The sequence below is a fragment of the Panthera pardus genome, unplaced genomic scaffold, assembly GCF_024362965.1.
Source record: "Panthera pardus isolate Hobbes unplaced genomic scaffold, ASM2436296v1 HiC_scaffold_12, whole genome shotgun sequence".
Taxonomy (NCBI): Eukaryota; Metazoa; Chordata; class Mammalia; order Carnivora; family Felidae; genus Panthera; species Panthera pardus.
In genome coordinates, this window is record NW_026526677.1 from 54629012 (window position 1) to 54653422 (window position 24411).

General features: G+C 37.1%; 2 protein-coding genes across 2 annotated transcripts; one reads left to right on the plus strand and one right to left on the minus strand.

The window, feature by feature from the left end:
• The first annotated feature begins 212 nt into the window (after positions 1-212).
• On the plus strand, positions 213-1154 carry LOC109267110 (olfactory receptor 51G2). Its single transcript, XM_019449601.1, has one exon. The coding sequence runs from the start codon at positions 213-215 to the stop codon at positions 1152-1154; it is 942 nt and encodes a 313-aa protein (XP_019305146.1).
• A 13209-nt stretch (positions 1155-14363) lies between these two features.
• On the minus strand, positions 14364-15260 carry LOC109267112 (olfactory receptor 51A7). The gene has a single exon (XM_019449603.2). The coding sequence runs from the start codon at positions 15258-15260 to the stop codon at positions 14364-14366; it is 897 nt and encodes a 298-aa protein (XP_019305148.2).
• Between the last annotated feature and the right edge of the window lie 9151 nt (positions 15261-24411).

Consider the following 24411-nt stretch of genomic DNA (forward strand, 5'->3'; position numbering starts at 1 on the left):
TCTGGAGGAGATGTACACTTCTAGGTCTACTTGATTCTCATGTTTTTTTGTTTTGTTTTGTTTTGTTTTGTTTGTTAGTTTTTGTTGTTGTTTTGGTTTGGTTTGGTTTGGTTTGGTTTCTAATTTCTTCCCAGGTTCGACCTCTAGCTTTTTTTCTGAATTCATTTCAGGAATTTGGAAGGAATCCAATTTTCCTCTTCCCTCCACACACAATGTCTTTGGGACCCTTGGAAAGCAGCAGCAACATTTCCTCCACCTTTCTGCTGAGTGGCATTCCTGGGCTGGAGCACATGCACATCTGGATCTCCATCCCATTGTGCTTCATTTACCTGGTTTCCATCCTGGGCAACTGTACTATCCTTTTTATCATTAAAACAGAGCCCTCACTCCATGAGCCTATGTACCTTTTCCTGTCCATGCTGGCTGTAACTGACCTGGGTCTGTCTCTTTGCACCCTCCCTACAGTGCTAGGTATCTTTTGGATTGGGGCGCGAGATATTGGTCACGATGCCTGTTTTGCCCAGCTCTTTTTCATTCACTGTTTGTCCTTCCTAGAGTCCTCTGTGCTGCTGTCTATGGCCTTTGACCGCTTTGTGGCCATTTGTCGCCCCTTGCACTATGCTTCCATTCTCACCAACACAGTCATTGGCAGGATTGGCCTGGTTTCCCTGGGTCGCAGTGTAGCACTCATTTTCCCATTGCCTTTTATGCTCAAAAGATTCTCCTATTGTGGCTCTGCACTTCTCTCACATTCCTATTGTCTCCATCAAGAAGTAATGAAATTGGCCTGTGCAGACATCAAAGCCAACAGCATCTATGGCATGTTTGTCATTGTTTCAACAGTGGGTGTAGACTCACTGCTCATTCTCTTCTCCTATGTCCTGATCCTGCGTACTGTGCTGTCTATTGCATCCAGGGCTGAGAGATTCAAAGCTCTCAACACCTGTGTTTCCCATATATGTGCTGTGCTTCTCTTCTACACTCCCATGATTGGTTTGTCCATCATCCACCGGTTTGGGAACAAGGCACCTCATCTTGTCCAAGTGATCATGGGCTTTGTGTACCTTCTAGCCCCTCCCCTGATGAACCCCATAGTCTATAGTGTGAAGACCAAACAGATCCGAGATCGTGTGGCCCATGCCTTTTGTTGTTAGCTGGGTCTAGTCTTAGAGGCACTATTTCCTTCAGTATACCCTTATTCCTCTAGCCTTTATAATATCTAATGTGTATGAAGTGGAGGAGACAATTATTTATTTACTCAACAAATACACACAGAAATGATCAAGAAGTCACAGCTCTTACAGAACTATCATTCTGGTGGGGGGAAAACACAATGCAGTATGACATGGCAGATTGTATTTTACAAAAATGGCCACAGAGGTATTTCTAATCCTACATTCCCTTCCAGAAATTTGTCATTCCCCCATCAAGAGAGACAGTCTGTTTTTTTTCTTCCCCTCGTAACAGGGTAGGACTTTGTAACAGGTTCAATGAATTGAATGTTGTGGAAGTGATCTTGCAAGACTCTCGAGGCTAGGTCATAAAAGATTATATGTTTTTCATTGGTATATACTTCCCCACACTCATTCTTTCTCCCTCTTTTTTCCCCTATTTATATATCCACCCCTATCTCACTCAATGCTTGCTTTTTGAACACAGCCACCATACTGAGAAGCTGAGACCACATGGAGAAGCCACATATAGATGTCCCAGACCAAGCTAAAGTCTAAGCCTTAGCTGGAAATTTATCAACTACTAGTGAGTGAACAAATCTTCATATTATTCCAACCCCCGTTTTTCCTGCATTTCCAGGTGATATCCAATAAAATAATCAATCGAACCCAGCCCAAGATGCAGATTTGCAAGCTAAATAACTGTTTGTTTATTTGTTTGTTTGTTTATTAAGACACTAAATTTGGGGGTGGTTTATTATACAGCCATATGTTAACTGTGTTGCTCAAAGTAAAAAAAGAAGTTAATATAGAAGCAAAAAGAGAAATATCTTCTTCCAGGTGGGACAACAGAGTGTCAAGAAAGATTTCCTTGAGTTGATACAGTAGCCAGCCTGACAGGACATATAAGAGTTAGGCAGTCAAACCGGAAAGTTATGGTCTAATCTGAAGGAACGGTATGTGCAAAGCTGATGCAAAGGTGAGAGAGAGAACAATATATCCAGAGAAATATCTGAAGTTGTTTTTGTTGTCATTGTTCCTAGCAAGTCAGGAAAAAGTAGAGAAAATTAGGGTGGAAGCAGGGGAAGTGATAAGTAGAAAAAAATTGAGGGATTGAAGATATTGGAAAGGTCAGTGAACCAAAAAGAGATAATTCCTTATACCCTCTTATCTGTCCATTACAATTTTGCCACCACATTGACCTAGAAAAAGAAATTATCTTTTAAGACCTAAATGTGAGACCTGAAACCATAAAAATCCTAGAAGAGAGCACAGGCAATAATTTCTCTGACATCAACCATAGCAACGTTTTTCTAGATATGTCTCCTGAGGCAAAAGAAATAAAAACAAAAATAAACTATTGGGACTATATCAAAATAAAAAGATTGTGCACAGCAGAGAAAGCAATCAACAAAACTAAAAGACACCCTATGGAATGGGAGAAGATATTTGCAAATGACACATATGATAAAGGGTTAGTATCCAAAATATATAAAGAACTGATACAAATCAACAGCCAAAACCCAAATAATCTAGTTAAAAATGGGCAGAAGACATGAATAGATATTTCTCCAAAGAAGACGTACAGATGGCCACAGACACATGAAAAGATGCTCAACATCAGGGAAATACAAATCAAAATTATAACAAGATATCATCTCACACCTGTTGGAATATTTAAAAGAAAAAATACAAGGTGGCTCCTGGGTGGCTTAGTTGGTTGGTCACCCAACTCCTGATTTTGGCTCAGGTCATGATCCCAAGGTCATGGAATCAAGCTCCACATTGGGCTCTGCACTGAGCATGGAGCCTTCTTGGGATGCTCTCTCTCTCCCTTTACCCCTCTCCCTTGTTCTCACTCTCTATAAAATAAAGATAATAATAATAATAAGTGAATAAAAAACACCAAAAACTATAAGTGCTGGCAAGGTTGTGAAGAAATAAGAACTCTCTTACACTGCTGGTGGGAATTCAAACTGGTGTAGCCACTTTGTAAAAGAGTATCGAGGTTCCTCAAAAAGTTAAAAGGAAACTACCCTATGATCCAGTAATCACACTACTAGGTATTTACCCAAAAAAGACAAAAGCACTAATTCAAAGGGATACATGCACCCTTGTGTTTATAGCAGCATTATTTACAACAGTCATATTATGGAAACAGCCCAAGTGCCCACCAATAGACAAATGGATAAAGATGTGGTATACATATATATACATATACAATGGAACATTATTCAGCCATAAAAAAGAATGAAATCCTGTCATTTGCAACAACATGAATGGAGCTAGAGTGTATAATGCTAAGCAAAATAGGTCAGAGAAAGACAAATTCCATATGATTTCATTCACAGGCAGAATTTAAGAAATAAAACAAAAGAACAAAGGGGAAAAAAAGAAGAGAGACAAACCAAGAAACAGACTCTTAATTACAGAGAACAAATATGGTTACCAGAGGGAAGGTGGTTGGGGGGCGGTGGGTGAAACAGGTGAAGAGAATTAAGAGGACAGTTATCATGATGAGCACTGAGTAATGTATTGAATTGCTGAATCACTATATTGTACACTTGAAACTAATACAACACTCTATGTCAACTATATTGGCATTAAAATTAAAAACTTAATTAAAATTATCTTTTGAGTAATGTATGTCAATATAGTATTATTAATTTTGCCTTTGAGGTATCTGTGAGGAAAGCAGGCCAGGTTAAAATGCTGCTAAGGAAGGTTTTGAGCATCTGGAGGAAAGATTGAAGGGGTCATGTTTCTGCACAGTGCAGGGTCAAGAAGGGGAGTGGCAAAGGGCCAAAGACAAAACCTCTACTACAAGGTTTATGTGGAGTCAGTTCTCATTTGAGGTTGGACTTATCTGAGGCTACCTAGTATATCTGACATTTAACTCTTGACAGGTTATGCCTTCTCCCACCAGTGCCTCATTCTGTCTGACATGAGAAAGCTGTTTCTTCAGTGATAAGGTATATGTGAACTTTGGGTGTTACATGTGGAGGATCCAAAGGTACTATGCAAAACAAATAGAATAAAATAGAGGACGTGTGTGAGTGTCTTGGGTGTCTGCGTACATGCAAAACTTCAGGAAAACCATACAGCCACAGCAAATTCCAAAGCATGCATACAGCTCTACAGCTGGAATCTGTATCTATGCTGTGTACTTGCAATTTTAGTCCTCATATGGGAGTCATGTTTTCTTATATCTTATAGCAAATTTAAAAGTTTTTGTGATACATTAGAAAGTATACTACACTTGGAGTCAGGTTTAGAAAGTTCTACGTTCTGTGTGACTTAGGAAAATTATTTTCCTTATATGAGCTCAATTTTCAATTAAAATGAATCTAACAGTAACAATGCCTAACCCAAAAGGATCTCTACACAATTTAAATATATGATATATATGAAAGTTTCAAATAAAATTATTAGCATGTTTTTCAGCTCACAATAAACTTTAGTTACTTTCATTCTTTTTTTTAAATTTTTTAATGTTTATTTTTGAGAGAGAGACAGTGTGAGCCAGGGAGGGGCAGAGAGAGAGGGAGACATAGAATCCAAAGACTCCAGGCTCTGAGCTGCCAGCACAGAGCCTGATGCAGGGTTCAAAGCCTTGAACCACGAGATCATGACCTGAGCCGAACACAGTAAAATATATCATGGAAAATTTGTTATAAGGAAAAGAGGGAGCCCTGGAATGGCCCTGAGGGGATGGAGAACCATGGATAATATTCCAGAGGGGCTGACTTAGCTGTCTTAAAGAACAAGCAGAAGTTAGATGGGCCAAAATTGTGTGGGTGGAGGAGTATTCCCCCATTCCATAAATAACATTGAATGTGCTATTTTCCAGGCATAGTTTCCACTTTAGGAAGCTAGTAGACAAAACAACAAAAGACTATGCTTTTAACTTACATTTTGGTGGGAGAGACAGACAATAGAAAAGTAAGTGATTAATTATTTAAGACAGTGCTAAATGTCCAGGTAGTCTGTGGGCAGGGAAGACCTTTATAATAAGGAATTTTCAAAAAAAAATTAAAGGAAGGGGATTATATTTTATATTTATATAAATGTGGACTTATTTCTAGAGCATGTATTATAAGTCCTGAAGGGTGAATGGGGCAATAGCTGAAACATCAGCAATGTTCTGGTCTCAAGACTGTCAAACCCAATAGCATTATGAGATGCAGAGCCCAGTGATCTCCCAGAGGACAGTTAAAATACAGCACCTGCTGTAACTCCCTGACATTCCTTAAAACCACACACACTCCCTTTATGCCTTCACGTAAAACCAGATGTATGTTTGGTTAATGTCTAAGGCCTTTTGTGCTCCCTCTCATGCTTTGAGGCTCTTTGATGTTTATACCTAATAAAACATAAAATAAAGACTATGTGCAGACCCCAGCTGCTGCTGTTCTCTCACAGAGGCAGGCTGCATGTCCACTCAGTCTGGTGTCTGAGAACCTTTTCTTCAGTGCACAGCCACACATAAAATTTATTAAAATGTTTATATTTATATTTAAATACAAAAAGGCAGAGAATTTTAAAGGGTCTACGATGGAAATAAATTAGAGTATTCTAAGAATAGCAAAAGGACCAGTGTGCCTAGAGCTATGTGAGCAAGAAACTACACTAGCTGTTGGAATTAGCAAGTAATTGATATTAAAGACAGAAGAGAGGACAGCTAAACAAAGCTGATATTTCAAGGTCACTGTCAGAAGAAGTTCTCCTTGATATAGGAAGTAAAAACATAACTGACCAGCCATGACCATGAGAAGAGGTTAGCAATGGTCTGAGGAACTGGGGATCAAGCATTTTGTATCCAAGGTCATAACTGCTAAACTTTGCAGTGAATCTAACCCAGACCTGGTAGGAACAGGGAGGAGAAGAATTGCACCTTCCTTTGAAAATCCTGAGGCCCAAACTTCTCTGATAACGAGGCAGTAATTGTAGCAGGCCCTGGGGCTGCCATCAAGCATGGATGACAGCCTTTATGCATCAAGTGTAGAACCAACCTCATTCATTCATTCATTCATTCATTCATTATTTAATACTTAATGATTGACTTTTTTGAAAGTTACTGGGAATAAATTGGTGAACAAGGCATATCTTCCACCTTAAAGGAGTTTATAGTCTGGTGGAGATACCTGAAATAGTTTAGGATGATCTACAAATTAAGTCCTGAAGTTCAGGTTGAAGTTATCCAGTTGGAAATGAGGAAAAACAGCTTACTACATAAAGCGAGTATTTTGTGAAAAAGCCAAGAGATGACAAAAAGTGTGATTTGTTGAGAAACTATAAATAATTCCTTTGAAGATCTATTCAAGTGGTAGAGCAGGAGGAGGAGTCTATCTTGAGATGCAGGCTGGAATACACAGGGATCAGAACTTAATGACTGCAGGTTTACTAGTTCATGCACCCAGTATCCCCTGAGCAGCTACTCTATACCAGACTGTGAACAGAACAGACAAAAACACTGCCCTCTAGAGTCTTAGATTTTACTAGGTGTGGGCAAACAATAAACATGAGAAATAAATAAAAGACATAGTAATGTTAGATGGTGAAAAGCGCTGTGGAGAAAAATTAAAGTAGGAAAGGGGTAAAGGCTATATTCAGAAAGGTTGTCACTGTTGACTATATTTGATGGTCAAGAAAAGCCTCACTGAGAAGTGATATTTCAAGAATGTGAGGAAGTAGCACATGGACATCTTTGGGAAAAGGATTCAAATTATAAAGAAGAGCATGTAAAAAATGCTGCAGTAAACACAGAGGTACATATATCTTTCTGAATTAGTCTTCTCATTTTATTTGGGTAAATACCCAGTGGTGGAATTATTGAATCATATGATATTTCTATTTCTAATTTTTTGAGGAAACTCCATACTATTTTCCACAGTAGTCAAGATGTAGATGCAACCCAAGCATTCATCAATAGGTGAATGGATAAAAAAGATGTGGTAAATATTTGAATATTATTCAGTCACAAAAAAGAGTAAGTTGTGTCATTTGCAATGACATGGATGAACTTAGTATTACGCTAAGTGAAATAAGTCAGACAGAGAAAGACAAATACCAGATGATTTCATTTATATGTGGAATCTAAAAAACAAAATAAATGAGTAAACAGACAGATAAAAAGCAGAATCAGACCTATAGTACAGAAAACAAACTAATAATTGCCAGAGGAGACAGGGCAGAGTGATGGGAAAAAAGCATGGAGGGAAGTGGGAGACACAAGCTTTCAATTACAGAATAAATAAATAACAGGAATAAGAGTACAGCATAAGGAATATAGTCAATGATATTATAATATCATTGTGTGATGAGAGATGGTAGCTACACTTGTGGTGAGTGCAGCACAATATATAAACTTGTTGGATCACTATGTTGTACACCTGAAATTAACATTGTGTGTTGGGGCACCTGGGTGGCTCAGTCGCTCGCTTAAGCATCCAACTTCGGTTCAGGTCATGATCTCACCGTTTGTGAGTTTGAGCCCCATGTCGGGCTCTGTGGTGACAGCTCAGAGCCTGCAGCCTGCTTGGAATTCTGTGTGTGTCTCTCTATCCCTCCTCTGCTCATGCTCTGTCTCCCTCTCTCTCAAAAATAAATAAACATTAAATTTTTTAAAAAACTTAAAAAAACACATTGTGTGTCAACTATCCTCAAATTTCTTTTTTTAATTGGCAAAAAAAAAAAAGGCTCAGAGAGCAAGACTGGACAGTAGGAGAAGAGTTAGAAGAGACACACTAACTCAGGTAGGAGATAATATTATTAGATGTAAGGTAGTACCAATAGAGATGGAGACATGTGGACAAATTTTGAACATATTTAGAAGGTACAGTTGATAGGATGTTTTCAGTTTTGGATATAGAACACTGTGAGAAAGGAGAGGCCTAGAAATCTAATTTGGAGCAATGGTATATACAGTTAGGGAAAACTATACAATGGGTATCAACTTTCTTGGCAAATATTATGTATACAAGACAGTATTAACTATAGTCACCATGGCATATACTAGATCTCTGGAGAGTACAAAGGTTCAGTTATATGGGATGAATAAGCTCTGGAGAACTAATGCTACTCTTCTCACTAAATTATTTCAGTTTAGTTTTATTCTTTTATTTTTTAAACATGTGTTATTTATGTTAATATGCAATGGGCTTATTGTTATTTTATTTTATTTTATTTTTTAAATTTTAATGTTTATTTTTGAGAAAGAGGGAGACAGAGCGCAAGTGGGAGAGGGGCAGAGAGAGAAGGAGACGCAGAATCCGAAGCAGGCTCCAGGCTCTGAGCTGTCAGCACAGAGCATGATGTGGGGCTCGAACTCACTAACCACGAGATCATGACTTGAGCCGAAGTTGCACGCTTAACCAACAGTCACCCACGTGCCCCTTATTATTATTATTTTAATGAATTAATACGTAAGTAACATGACCCAGTTTTAATCTCTAATATGGTAAATATCAATAGAAATAATGCCCCATAAATAAATGATCTGTGGGGTTCTCAATAATTGTTAAAGAGTTTAAAGGAATCTTAAGGCCAAAATATTTCAGAATTGCTCTAACAGATGTTTCTTTTATTATGATATAAAAATAATGAAGTAATAAAAGAATACAATCTCCTCTATATCTTATTAACAAAAGTCACTTCTTGGTATTTTGAAGTTTTCCAGAAAGGAGTAGATCTTTCCCTGGAAATTCACATATATATTATAGAAGTTTTATTAAGCACTAATTTCAGACACCAAGAATGACCATGTACATTATTTCATTCTGTGATGTCTTTTTCATAACACATATGGAATGTGTATACTTTCTATGCATCTGGTATTGTTTTATACAAGGCATAGACCCTCTTCATTTTCGCATATGTCGATAGTATGGATTTGACAGTGAGACCTCCTAGGCAAAGAGAAAAACAAATGCAGAGACTCTCAAAGATACCAGACTCCCCAGTCTAATAGAATTGAAACTGAACTTTTATCTCTATTTCTTGACATATTTACTTAGATAAATGCAATAGCTTAATGTCTGTTCTTCTTGTCTCTCTCTCTCTTCCTGCTACTGTTTTTTAAATGCAAATCTGCTTACCATTCTGCTTATAACCTCAACAACTTCTCTTATTAGAAAAATTAATACTATTTTATGAAGCCTATGGATTTTGCCTTTACTTATTTACCAGACACTGTACATTATATTTTCCTCCCTCTGTATTCCACTAAAGAAATGGATGTAGGGATGAAGAATATAGCAGATTTGTAGAACTGAGATAAGTCCCAGATAGTGGTAGCAGAAAGAATAAAAAGTGTGGCAGAAGACTAGACTGTGAGTTAGGCATAGAGTTAGCTGAGAAGGTATACACAGGCCAAACCAAAGAATAGAAATTGTATCTTTAGAGTAAAGGGAAACCAATGAAGAATTTACCCAGGGAAGTAACATAATCATATTTGCATTTTAAGATACTCAGCAGGGCTATGATATAAAGAATGCATTAGGGAAGGGTTGATAAAGGAAAAGCAAGTAAGAAGTGTTGCAGAAGTCCAAGTAAGAAATCATCGAGCACCATGGTACAACTGGCAAGAAGAGTGAATAGTATCATGAGATATATAGAAGAAAGAAATTTCATGACTTGGAGTTTTCATGATTTGGTATTTATTGTGTGTGTGGTTTTAACAATAGTCAGGAAGGAATGAAGATCACTTCCTGGTTTGACTTCTGAAGAATCAAGTGTATGAGAGTTCTATTTAATGAGATAAAGAATACTTTATAAGGAACATGCTTAAAGGCAGGAATTAATTAATTGCATTTTGAAGATATTGAGCTCCAGTTGCCTATGTAACACAGAGAGTGTATAGTGGTTAAGAACTCAAGCTCAGGAATAGGTCAGCCTGAGATGAATCCAGATTATATTCAGATTACTAGTTACGTATCCAGAAAAGTTTTTGTTGTTGTTTTTTTACCGCTATAAGCTCCTACTTTCTCATCTGTCAAACAGGGATAAATAATGCCTCCTAATGGGTTAATAGAGGAATAAATGTAATAAGGTACCCTATATTATGTAAAGCATTTGGTACAATTTATGGCACTTAGTAAATGGTTAATAATTGTGAAGTATTATTATCATTATTCTCATTAAAAAGTGTAGTCAATTAGGCATTTGGAGCTTGGAAAAGAAGTCCATGGTGTGGAAATAAATTCATGACCTGGAATCATATTTTAAACCTATAATAGGGCAAGACTACTCCCTCACCTATCTCTCTCAAAGAAAACTTAGAATTGGAGTCATAAACTCAAATCCCTGTGGAGGCCGTTCAGTAAAGTCAAGGAGTGAAGAAAAATTGTGGAACATGAATAGCAAGTGGTAGGGTATGATCTGTGGCAAACCATATCTTAGTTCAATTTTTGAACAATCCACAGTTACATGAATGAAATAAACCATTATTCTACAAGCTCTGTCCTGTTGATGACCACTTTGCACATCTGGCCTATCAGTATCCCCAAACAGCCAATTTCTTTCAATTTGTTCTTTTTCCTTTTTATCCTGGAAGACATAGCATAAAAAAGCTTTAGAACAAAGGAAGTGGCTCCAAAGAGACTGGAGCCCAGTCCTCATGTCTGCAATTTTAGTAATCACTCAATTTCTCCAGAAAGAAATTCAGGCTTCCCAACACCTTGACTTTAGGTCAGTAAAACTCATACCAGACCTCTAACCTGTAGAATTGTAAGATAATAAATTTGTGTTGTTGTAAGCCATTAGGTTTATGATGATTGTTATGCAGCAATAAAAAACTAATACAGCATCCTGACATACAACATACCATAAGCAAAGGATTAGGTGTAAGTAACAGTGTGAGATCTATATTACATTGTTGGAGTGCAAGCCAGAGAATTAACAGAAAAAGTAGTAGATAAAAGCAGGTATTGAATAATGGAAAACCTTTGTGCAAATATGGAGCCTCACCACTACCTTGTAACTTATTGGACATCTCTTGAAGGATTTTAAGTGTGGTGACATTTATATTTTAAAAAGATCCTTTAAACAGTTAATCTCAACGTACAAGATTATAGGTTAATCCAAAGGAAATTTTAAATCTGAACTAGGAAAGCTTCAGGGGGAATCAATGAGTGAAAAAAAATATTTGAGATATCTTAATACGGGAGGATCTTCACAGTTTGATGAATAAACCTGGTTTAAAATATATATTTACTTCCATGTCTGCAACCAAGTATTACTGTCTTGCAAATGAGGGCAATGCTACCTATTTTTTTAAACCACTTTATTGACGTATGATTGACATACAAAAAGCTATACATATTTAATGTGCACAGCTTGGTGAGTTTAAGATGCAGCTGTTTTTTTGTTTTTGTTTTTGTTTTGTGGGGTTTTTTTTGTTCTTTTAAATTTACATCCAAGTTATTTAGCATATAGTGCAACAATGATTTCAGGAGTAGATTCCTTAATGCCCCTTACCCTTTTAGCCCATCCCCCACTCCCACAACCCGTCCAGCAACCCTCTGTTTGTTCTCCATATTTAAGATTCTCTTATGTTTTGTCCCCCTCCCTGTGTTTATATTATTTTTGCTTCCCTTCCCTTATGTTCATCTGTTTTGTATCTTAAATTCCACATATGAGTAAAGTCATATGATATTTGTCTTTCTCTGACTAATTTCACTAAGCATAATACCCTCTAGTTCCATGCACGTAGTTGTAAATGGCAAGATTTCATACGTTTGATAGCCAAGTAATACTCCATTGTTTATATACACCACCTCTTCTTTATCCATTCATCAGTCGATGGACATTTGGGCTCTTTCCATACTTGGCTATTGTTGATAGTGCTGCTATAAACTTTGGGATACATGTGCCCCTTCAAAACAACATATCTGTATCCCTTGGATAAATACCTGGTAGTGCAATGATCCATCAGGGTCATAGAGTAGTTCTATTCTTTAATTTTGTGAGGAACCTCCATACTGTTTTCCAGAGTGGCTGTACCAGTTTGCATTCCCATCAGAGTGCAAAAGAGATCCTCTTTCTCCACATCCTCACCAACATCTGTTGCTGCGTGAGTTGTTAATGTTAGCCATTCTGACAGGTGTGAGGTGGTATCTCATTGTGGTTTTGATTTGTATTTCCCTGATGAGGAGTGATGTTGAGCATTTCATCATGTGTCAGTTGGCCATCTAGATGTCTTCTTTGGAGAAGTGTCTATTCATGTCTTTTGCCCATTTCTTCACTGTATTCTTTGTTTTTTGGGTGTTGAGTTTGATAAGTTCTTTATAGATTTTGGATACTAACCCTTTATCTGATATGTCGTTTGCAGATATCTTTTCCCATTCTGTCAGTTGTCTTTTAGTTTTGCTGATTGTTTCCTTCACTGTGCAAAAGCTTTTTATTTTGATGAGGTCCCAGTAGTTCATTTTTGCTTTTGTTTTCCTCACCTCTGGAGACATGTTGAGTGAGAAGTTGCTGCAGCCAAGGTCAAAGAGGTTTTTTCCTGCTTTCTCCTCGAGGATTTTGGTGGCTTCCTGTCTTATGTTTAGGCCTTTCATCCATTTTGAATTTATTTTGGTGTATGGTGTAAAAAAGTGGTCCAGGTTCATTCTTCTGCATGTCGCTGTCCAGTTTTCCCAGCACCACTTGCTGAAGAGACTATCTTCATTCCATTGGATATTCTTTCCTGTTTTGTCAAAGATTAGTTGGCCATATGTTTGTGGGTCCATTTCTGGGTTCTCTATTCTGTTCCATTGATCTGAGTGTCTGTTTTTGTGCCAGTACCACACTGTCTTGATGATTACAGCTTTGTAATACAGCTTGAAGTCTAGGATTGTGATGCCTCCAGCTTTGGTTTTCTTTTTCAAGATTGCTTTGGCTATTCGGAGTCTTTTCTGGTTCCATACAAATTTTAAGATCATTTGTTCTAGCTCTGTGAAGAATGCTGGTGTTATTTTGATGGACATTGCATTCAATATATAGATTGCTTTGGGTAGTGCAATGCTACCTTTCTAATCATGGCAGATGAACAGTATCCTAGCCTCCTATTTCAACATGCCTGTCTTTGTATTTTATTATTTTATTTTATTTTTATTTTTATTTTTAAGAGAGAAAGAGTGCATGTAAGTGAACATGGGAGGGGCAGAGAGAGAGAGAGAGAGGGAGAGAGAATGCGAGTGGGGGAGGGGCAGAGGGAGAGGGAGAGAGAGAATCCCACGTAGGCTTCATGCCTAGCACAAGGCCCAATGTGGGGTTTGATCTCACAAGCATGACCTGAGCCAAAATCTGGAGTCAGACACTGAACTGACTAAGCCACCCAGGAGCACCTCAACATGTCTGTCTTTGAATATTCAGTCACATATGTATGCACCTTCATTGTTTAGTGGAATATGCAAACTTCTTATAAATTATATTAATTTTATAACAATAACAAAAAGCAACTTAAATGATTTAGCTTTTCTCTGCCCATTCCCAGAATCACTTCACTGTAGGATTATTCACGCAATCTCCTGTTGATCCCTTCTTCATCTCTCTCAATATTAATCCATGTTGCTCTGCATTCGGATATGCCATTCATAACATTTGATTTATTGTGTTAGCTGTTTGTTGTAGAGATTAAATTATCTCCCATTTATCCTCTGGATTTAGACTTTTCAAGGCTTTCCTAAATACTCCAAAATCTGGTTCATTCACACTATTCAAAATTATCCCTCACTATTTGCCAAATTGTACTCTTCATTGTGGTCAGACTAATATCCCTCATAGCTGCTATGTGCCTTACTTGTTTAGTTACCCTTGATAGTATAGTGTGTATTGTAAATATACAAATTTAATAAATGCTGCTTGAATAATAATCTCAATCTGTCTAATTTTATCCACTGTTTCAGGTGTGACTATAACCCAACTGCTCCGTTATATAGTGTTTTGTTTCAACTGCTCAAAATATTAATCATTTGTGAATCATATCATATATCACCTGATTATCTCACCTTTCCTGTTGAATATTGTTTTCCTGACACTATTGTAAATTCTGTATTGCATAGCTTTTCACTCTCCACAGTCCTCCACTAGATAGTGACCACTGTGGCACTGAAATAGGTGCCAATTAATACTTACCGGTTGATAATTTATTACTTCAATATTCAAACTTTTTTATCTCCTACATATGTTAAACAACTTTCTCAAGACCTTTTACCAGATTTGTCGAGTTTTTGCACAATACATAATGGGGTTCATTACAGGTGGCAACAACAAGAATATATCTGTAACAAAAATTATAACTAGCAGGCTTTTGTGTTTGGCAAAGTGGTGCATGGCAGCCAGGGTGATGATGGGTACATAGAAAACGAGCACAGCACAGATGTGGGAGACACAGGTATTGAGGGCCTTGAGTCTCTCTGATAGAGATGCAATGCTGAGTACAGTCTTCAAGATCAGAAAATATGACAGAAAAATTAATGCCAAGTCCAGCATAGTACAGAGAGCAACAAAGCCATAGATAACATTGATCTTGTTGTCAGAGCAGGCCAGCTTCATGGTATCCTGATGCAGACAGTTTGAGTGAGAAAAGAGATTCTTTTGATAATATTTTAGTCTCCTTAGAGTGAAAGGGAATGGAAGCACTAAGAGAATGCTCCTGGTGGCTAAGATCAGTCCCATATTAGCAACTCTGTTGCTAGCAAGGAGAGAACTGTATCTCAGGGGATTGTGAAAGGCAAGAAAGTGATCCAAAGACACAACTAGAAGCACTGAGGATTCCATGACAGTGAATCCATGGATGAAGAATTCTTGAGCAAAGCAGACATTGGGTGAAATTCCCATGGAATTGAACAAGAAGATTCTCAGCACGGTAGGAAGGGAGGAAAATGAACGGCCCAAGTCAGAGATGGCCGACAGAGCAAGGAAATAATACGTGGGCTCATGAATTGAGGGCTGTGTCTTAATGATGAAGAGAATGGTGCTGTTGCCTATGATGGCAACCAGGTACATGAGGCAAATGGGAATGGAGATCCAGATGTGGGCATGTTCCAGTCCTGGGATTCCAATCCGAAGAAAAAGCTGGACCTCAGAATTATTCAGAGCAGACATGATGCATGGGAATATGAGCTTTTTAACCAGATCTTAAATCACATAAATAAAAAGCAGCCACGCTTTTGGATAAAATTCAGTGTTGTGGGAATAAACAGTTCTTTTATATGCTATTCTCAGAAACACATTTTGCATGTTAATAAAATGCAATTTTCAACATTTATCAAAAGTCCTTAAACATGTTTATATTCTCCAATATAGGAATTTCACTTATAACAAGTTATCCTATGATGGTGGTTTTGCAACACTTTTAGCCAAATATAAAATTATCAAATTTTATATCAAAAGCCAAATATCAAAACAGAGCTTCTTTGATTGAGTCAGTGATAGGTATTCAGAATCTTTCCCACTGTTTTTCCACATGATACTCAGTAGTCCTTTCATTGGCTTTATAATAATATCCTTGATTTCATGTAGAAAAGTTTAAAAATAATAGTCTAAGAAAATAATCAGATATCCCTGAAAACATCTATACTATAGTAAATATTAAATGCTAGAAAATAAATTTATAGATTAATTTAAGTCTTAAACTTATGAGGTAGGTACTTACTATCCACATTTTTGCATGAGTATAAACACTGACCTCGGTTCAATAAACCACTGACAAGCTAATGTAAAATATTAACATTGATTATCCAGTGGTTTCCAGAAGAAGGAGTGGGAGAATGAAGCATGGATACACCCCTGGGAGTTATGTATATTTACTTCCTTCTTGTTTGTACTCCTACATGCAATGAAATGGTTCCTAGCTGGCATCTATGCACCATACTTCAGGTTACCATGTTATTAATCTAAGGGAAAGTGTTGAAGCTGTATAGTACTGAAATTATCTTCTAATGAAGAAGAAGATGAAATTATCTTCTATTTTATCTGTATCACTGAATTAGTCAAAGAAATTCCAAATGAAAAAAAAATCCAATCACTCAGTTTCTCCTTGTAAGGTAAAAGTTCTAAATCTATTTACATTTTTTTTGAGAGACAGAGAGAGGGAGACTCCACATGCACAAGTCGAGGAGGAAGAGAGAGAGAGGGAGAGAAAGAATCTTAACCAGGCTCCTCTGCTGTGGGCTAGACCTCATGACAGTGAGATCACGATCTGATCTGAAATCAAGAGTCAGATGCTTAACCAACTGAGCCACTTGGGTGTGGCTCGGAGGCATAACCAACTGAGCCACCTGGGTGTCCTTAAGTCCACCACATATTAAACTAAACCCTGATCTTATCATTAGATTCTCCATTAAAGAGTTTGCAAATTATATTTTCCAAGGTAAAATATACAATCTTTCAACTTATTATGAATTTGTTGAGCTTTTTGCAAAAAAATGGCACACTCCAAAATGAAGTGTTTACTCCAAAATGAAGAATTTAGAGTTTACATAAGATGCTAACCTCACTCCACAATTTTTTATAAGGTCAAATGGCAATAGAAGAAAAATCAATCTTCAATGGAAAATATAGGGGACACCAGAAACTTGGGGGCTCCTCTAAATTGAGCCTTGGTTATAAATTAATATCATACTTTGTAATTCTGTAGAAGATAACTACAAAAAACATAATAAATAACAAACAGCCCTCTCCCCATACATTTGATATTTTCTGGGTTCTCTCTATGCAGATCTGTTTTGCCAGCTTGTAAATCGAGTGCAAATCCTAGACTGGAAGCTCCTAAACAGTTTGATACATCTTAGGTGTCTCTCACCAGGGCAGCAAGCCTAATGCCAAGCCCAGAGAGTGTTTATTTTGAAGATGGTAGTAGATTCTCAAATACCATGAAAATCATTCTTTATGTATTCTGTCAGACGGCCTATTCAGCAGATTTTGTTCTGACTTCTCTTCCTTGAGAATCATAAGAAAAGTTCTCATTTCCAAAAACACTTAATTATTTTTCTCTTTGGCTGAGGGTCATTGACCCAGGTCTTTCAGGAAATGCTTATGTTGGTCACCCTTTACCATGATAGTTTCTACGCCACTTTATAACATGCTGTTTGCATGTATCCCTACCCAGTCCAACCCCACCATCACTATATACACTGACTACTAAATACTGAAAGGCACAGAAGAGATTTATTCTCATGTATCTGTCATCAGCATAGTTTCTGGAACATAAAAGGCTCTCAGCAAAATAGCTAAGACTAAATGTGAGTGGGAAAAAATTAAGATATATAGCATAATTTCTTAATGTCTTTTCCTTTTCTTCTCTAATAGTCACTAAGGGATATTTGTGCTTACTCTGCTTATCTACATTCTCAAGGGTAAACTCATTCTTACTCAGAGTATGCTTTTAGACATGGAGTCTGAACCTCAGGAAAAATGGGTCATGATAGTAAATGAGATCACCCAGGAAAAATGTACAAAATACAAAATTTAAGTCTCAGAACCCTGAGGAGAGGAAGGTTGCTGACAGCATCTTGTCCAAGAATACCCAGAGATCTGGGAGAAAAACTGGGAAAGTGGGTTGTGGTTGGTGTCAGAGGAGGAGAGTATTTCAGGGATAATAGTCATTATATCAAACATTGCTCAGACCTCTTAGAATTTCCATTTTTAAGGTAAGAAATAAGCCATCAGATCTGATGCAATATAATCCAGGTATGAATCTCAGCTCGGTGACCTACCATCTGTGTAAATCTGGGTTAGCTGCTTAGGCCTCCAAGCAGATGTATACACTCTTCTATAAAATTTTATAAATACGGTATCTAAAATAGTTATTATATATCTATTATAACTATGTATATAAAATATTCTGATATAGTCTTTAACATATGAAGGTAATCAATAAATACCAACTACAAATAATTATTTTGACAAAATGTCCTAACCAATTCTTCCACACAAGTCCTAAACTGGCTGAAGAGAATTTTTTTCTATTTTAATTGACAATAAGGTTTACTTTTATTTGTGATATGATTAAGTAAATGACACCCCCTTAATACTAGAGTTAATAAAATCCTTTCTCAACTTCAGAACATGCAATCCCATCCACACTTCATTTATACACACATACACACACACACACACACCACTTCCTTCTCCTTCAATAGTCATTTCTTCAACTATAAACTATTTAACAAAGCCCTAGCTTTAAGCTTACAAATAGATTTTTAGTTACTTGCACTTACCAAAACTAAATGCTCAACATGTCTTTGAAAATTAAAAACAAGAACTCTCAACTTTGACTTCCGCTGTATCTAGATGTACCTACTTCTACTTCTTTCTGGGGTACAGACCCTAGGGAGGAATAGAAAAACACCCTGCTCTCTGATATCTCCCAGTAAACTTACATGGAAAGGGGTGGGCCTAGTATATTAGCTCTTTGGTACCCAAGAACTCCAATAGGAGCTAGAGAGAAATTGTGAGGCAAAACAATTAGAGACCTATTCAAGTGAGAGGTAAATGCTAGTAGTCACACTGATAGAGGAAGCCTGATATGTGGCGTTCATAGCAATTGGGCAATACAGTTTAAAGAACAAGTTATTTGTAATAAAAATATTTTAGTTTGACCGCACCACTTCACTTTTTTCACTTCAGTTTAATCATTCACAAAATGGAGATAATAACACATAAGTATCAAATATTTATAAAAGCACTTTACAAGCTATAAAATTATTTACCAGTTATTCCATTTATTTCCTTGATCCATTTTTAGTAAATGTCATTAGCTGAGCATCCAAATAGGCATTTCCTGCCATTCCCTGTTAGATTTCCAACCAGGAATCCCAAAATTTAATGTCTCCTACATTATATATTGAATTTAGAAGAAGCTATTTGAAAGCTATCTCTTGTATTTTATTCATATCTTTCTAATTTTTTGCTTTCTTTTTTGTCATATATTTCTAATTTTTATGCAGGTCCTGTAGTGTTTTAATTCATAAATTAAATAATAATTACTCAAGGATATGAAGCAATAGTAAATTTGATGATAATTTAAGTATAAAGAAGATATATTTATAATAATTAGCATATGTGTATCTGGGAACAAAGATGTTAAAAGTAAGAGTGGCCCCACTTACCATCACTTCCAGTGACTTACTTAGGAATTTTGCTTTCCATTCCTATAGTTTAGACTCTGTTGGGCTGGAGGTCTTCCCAGAGTGGGGGACACAGCAAGAATACAATTAAAATTTAAGTTGCAGCTCTTACCTAGGAACTTTGATCTTCTCAAGTCCAAAAGCCAGAGGACAGGAAAAGAAGTCACTAACCTGGTAGGTGTAATTAATCCCTAATCAGGAAAATATAGGGATTCTGCCTAACAGTGGGGGGATGGAAGAAAATGTTCAGCACCCAGAAGTCTGCCAAATTTTGATGATGAATGAACAAGTGCAGCAGTTATACCCTGAGAAGAGCATGGTATCCAGAGATTCATACTTTTTGGGAAGAAGGATCTGGGTCACCCGCCATGAAATCCACCTAGACACTAAAGGCACTAGCTGAAGGTGAGGGGAATTTAGAATGCATGGTAGAGGTGGAAAATGATAAGATAAGTTGAGGCTTCAAGAATACTGCAGTGAGTAGGTCTGTTGTAGTTCATTCTCTATCCTTCTATATTTATGTTTCCTCAGGCAAAGGAACCAACCTAAACAATGGAGGGGCTATTCCCAGACTGGATGAAGCAGTTGGATATAAGTGGTGCTAGAGCAGACTCTAATAAATTCAGTCTGCACTATTGCAGAGCTGAGTCCTGGCTGCTATTGGAATATAGCTGAGTCCTTCTGGATTTTTCTTTAATTCTATTTTTTAAAGTTTATTTATTTATTTATTTTTGAGAGAGAGAGAGAGAGAAGAGAACATGAGCAGGGGAGGGACAAAGAGAGGGAGAGAGAGACTCTCAAGCAGGCTCTGTGATGTCAACATAGAGCCCAAGGTGGGGCTCAAACTCATAGACAGTGAGATCATGACCTGAATGAAATCAAGAGCCAGACGCTTAACCAACTGGGCCACCCAGGTGCCCCTGGGATTTTTCTGATCCAAATGAAGCTACCTCACCCAAGTTACACTCCTGGTTGGTGGAACAGATCTCATTCAGTGACCTATTGAAGCAGGAGTACATAAATCTTGCCTCTTTGCCTCAATCTGGGATAACTCTGAAGGGCTATTCCAGTTCCAGAGTTTTCTGTAGGATTGGCAGAACTATCCATTACAACTGCCTTTCATATCAAATTATCTATCTAACCAGTCAAGATTCCTCCACACTCCTACAGACATTTTTACTGAAAGTCCATACACACACACACACACACACACACACACACACACACACACACAAAGACAGAGACAGAGAGAGAAAGAGACAAAAAAGATATCCTTCATGTTAATCTTCATCTTAGAGTCCATTCTTGAATGAATCCTACTTTAATACATTCAAATGTTGGCTATTTGGGGCCTTTTCTTGTTCCATACAAATTTTAGCATGGTTTGTTCTAGCTCTGTGAAGAATGCTAGTGTTATTTTGATAGGGGTTGCATTGAATATGTAGATTGCTTTGGGTAGTATTGACATTTTAACAATGTTTGTTCTTCCAAACCATGAGCATGGAATGTTTTTCCATTTTGTGTATGTATGTGTCTTCTTCAATTTCTTTCATAAGCTTTCTATAGTTTTCAGTGTATAGATTTTTCACCTCCTTGGTTAGGTTTATTCCTACATATTTTACAGTTTTTGGTGCAATTGTAAATGGGATCAATTCCTTGATATCTCTTTCTGATGGTTCATTATTGGTGTATAGAATGCAGCTGATGTCTGTACATTGATTTTATATTCTGCAACTTTGCTGAATTCCTGGATCAGCTATAGCAGTTTTTTGGTGGAGTCTTTGGGTTTTCCACGTAGAGTATCATGGTGTTCGCAAAAAGTGAGAGTTTGACCTCCTCCTTGCCAATTTGTATGCCTTTTATTTATTTGTCAAAGCAATCCTGAAAAAGAAAACCAAAGCTGGAGGCATCAAAATCCCGGACTTCAAGCTGTATTACAAAGCTGTAATTATCAAGATAGTATGGTACTGGCACAAAAACAGACACAGAGAACAATGGAACAGAATAGAAAACCCAGAAATGGACCCACAAATGTATGGCTGACGAATCTTTGACAAAGCAGGAAAGAATATACAATGGAATAAAGACAGTCTCTTCAGCAAGTGGTGTTGGGAGAACTGGACAGCGACATGCAGAAGAATGAACCTGGACCACTTTCTTACACCATACACCAAAATAAATTCAAAATGGATGAAAGGCCTAAACGTAAGACAGGAAACCATCAAAATCCTTAAGGAGAAAGCAGCAATAATCTCTTTGACCTCAGCTGCAGCAACTTCTTACTTGACATGTCTTCAGAGGCAAAGGAACCAAAAGCAAAAATGAACTATTGGGACCTCATCGAGATAAAAATCTTCTGCACAGCAAAGGAAATAATCAGCAAAACTAAAAGGCAACCAACATATTGGGAGAAGATATTTTCAAATGACGTATCAGATAAAGGGTTAGTATCCAAAATCCATAAAGAATTTATCAAACTCAACACCCAAAATCAAATAATCCAGTGAAGAAATGGGCAAAAGACATGAACAGACACGTCTCCAAAGACATCCAGATGGCTAACAGACACATGAAAACATCCTCAACATCACTCATCATCAGGAAAATACAAGTCAAAACCACAATGAGATACTACCTCACACCTGTCAGAATTGCTAACATTAACAACTCAGGCAACAACAGATGTTGGCAAGGATGTGGAGAAAGAGCAACCTTTTTGCACTCTGATGGGAATGCAAACTGGTGCAGACACTCTGAAGGTTCCTCAAAAGTTAAACATAGAACTACCCTAGAACCAAGCAATTGCACTACTAGGTATTTATCCAAAGGATACTGGAGTGCTGTTTCGAAGAGGCACATGCACCCCAAAGTTTATAGCAGCACTATTGACAATAGCCAAAGTATGAAAAGAGCCCAAATGCGCATCGACTGATGAATGGGTAAGGAAGAGGTGGGGTGTGTGTGTGTGTGTGTGTGTGTGTGTGTGTGTGTACACAATGGAGTATTACTCGGCAATCAAAAAGAATGAAATCTTATCATTTGCAACTACATGAATGGAACTAGAGTGTGTTATGCTAAGCAAAATTAGTCACAGAAAGACAAATATCATATGACTTCACTCATGTGGAATTTAAGATACAAAACAGATGAACATAAGGGAAGGGGAGCAAAAATAATATAAAGACAGGGAGGGGGACAAACCATAAGAGACTCTTAAATACAGAGAACAAACTGAGGGTTGCTAGAGGAGTTTTAGGTGTGGGGATGGGCTAAATGGGCAAGGGGAATTGAGGACACTTGTTGGGATGAGCACTGGGTGTTATACGTAAGTGATGAATCACTAAATTCTACTCCTGAAATCATTATTACACTATATGTTAGCTAACTTGGATGTAAATTTAAAAAAAATAAATTAAAATAATAGATTCAAACTAATAACTTCTGAAAGAGATGGATTTTGGAGTTTTTTGTTTTTGTTTTTGTTTTTTCATGGAGACTGTAAGTAAATATATTTTATATGTTAAAGAAATACCCATGAACATTTTTGAGACAGATAAATAATGCTAATAGAAATCTATTTTCTTGGGATGCCTGGGTGGCTCACTCCGTTGAGCATCTGACTTCAGCTCAGGTCATGATCTCATAGTTCATGAGTTCGAGCCCCACATTGGGCTCTGTGCTGACAGCTCAGAGCCTGGAGCCTGCTTTTGATTCTGTGTCTCCCTTTCTCTGCCCCTACCCCACTCATGCTCTGTCTCTCTCTCAAAAATAAATAAAACATTTAAAATATTTAAATGAAAGAAAGAAATCTATTTTCTCTGGGTCTCCTGGGTGGCTCAGTTGGTTAAGCATCCAATTTTGGCTCAGGTCATGATCTCACAGTTTGTGGGTTTGAGCCCCATGTTGAGCTCTGTGCTGACACCTCAGACCCTGGAGCCTGCCTTGGATTCTGTGTCTCCTTCTCTTTCTGACTCTCTCTTGCTCACGTTCTGTCTCTCTCTCTTTTTCAAAAATAAATAAACAACAACAAAAAAAAAAGAAATCTATTTTCTCTTGCTAAAATGTCTATATTACACAAAGAATCTACACATTTAAAGCAATCCCTGTAAAAATACCACCAGCATTTTTCACAGAGCTAGAACAAACAATCCTAAAATTTGAATGGATCCATGAAACACCATAATAGCCAAAGTAACCTTAAAAAAGAAAAGCAAAGTTGAAGACATCACAATTCTGGACTTCAAGTTATATTACAAAACTGTAGTGATGGTACTGGCACAATAGCAAAAATGAACTATTGAGACTTCATCAAAATAAAAAGCTTCTGCAGAGTAAAGGAAATAATCAACAAAATTAAAAGCCACCCTATGGAGTAGGAGAAAATATTTTCAATTGGCATATCTAATAAAGGATTAGTATCCAAAATCTATAAAGAACTTATCAAACTCAAAACCCAAAAACAAAATACAGTATGGTACTGGCACAATAATAGACACATAGATCAATAGAACAGAATAGAAAACCCAGACATAAAGCCACAATTATGTGTTCAATTAATCTTTGACAAAGAAGGAGAAAATGTCCAATGGAAAAGACAGTCTCTTCAATAAATGGTATTGGAAAAACTGGACAGGAAGATGCAAAAGAATGAACCTGGACCACTTCTTTACACCATACACAAAAATAAATTCAAAATGGATTAAAGCCTTAAATTTGAGACAGGAAATTATCAAAATCTTAGAGGGGAACATAGCCAGTAACCTCTTTGGCATCATCAATGGCCATACTAACTTCTTACTAGACATACTGAGGCAAAAGAAATAAAAGCAAAAATGAGCTATTGGGACTTCATCAAAATAAAAGTCTTCTGCACAGTGAGGGAAATAATCAACAAATTAACAGTCATCCTATGGAATGGGAGAAGATATTTGCAAATGATATATCTAATAAAGGATTAGTATCCAAAATCTATAAAGAACTTATCAAACTCAACACCCCAAAAACAATCCACTTAAAAATGGGCAGAAGACATGAATACACATTTTCTAAAGAAGACATACAGATGGCAGACACATAAAAAGATGCTCAACATCAATCATCATTAGGGGAATACAAATCAAAACTAC

Excerpts from the sequence above, each read along its gene's own strand:
- LOC109267110 (XM_019449601.1), top strand. The coding sequence starts at position 213 with ATGTCTTTGGGACCCTTGGAAAGCAGCAGCAACATTTCCTCCACCTTT.
- LOC109267112 (XM_019449603.2), bottom strand. The coding sequence starts at position 15,260 with ATGTCTGCTCTGAATAATTCTGAGGTCCAGCTTTTTCTTCGGATTGGA.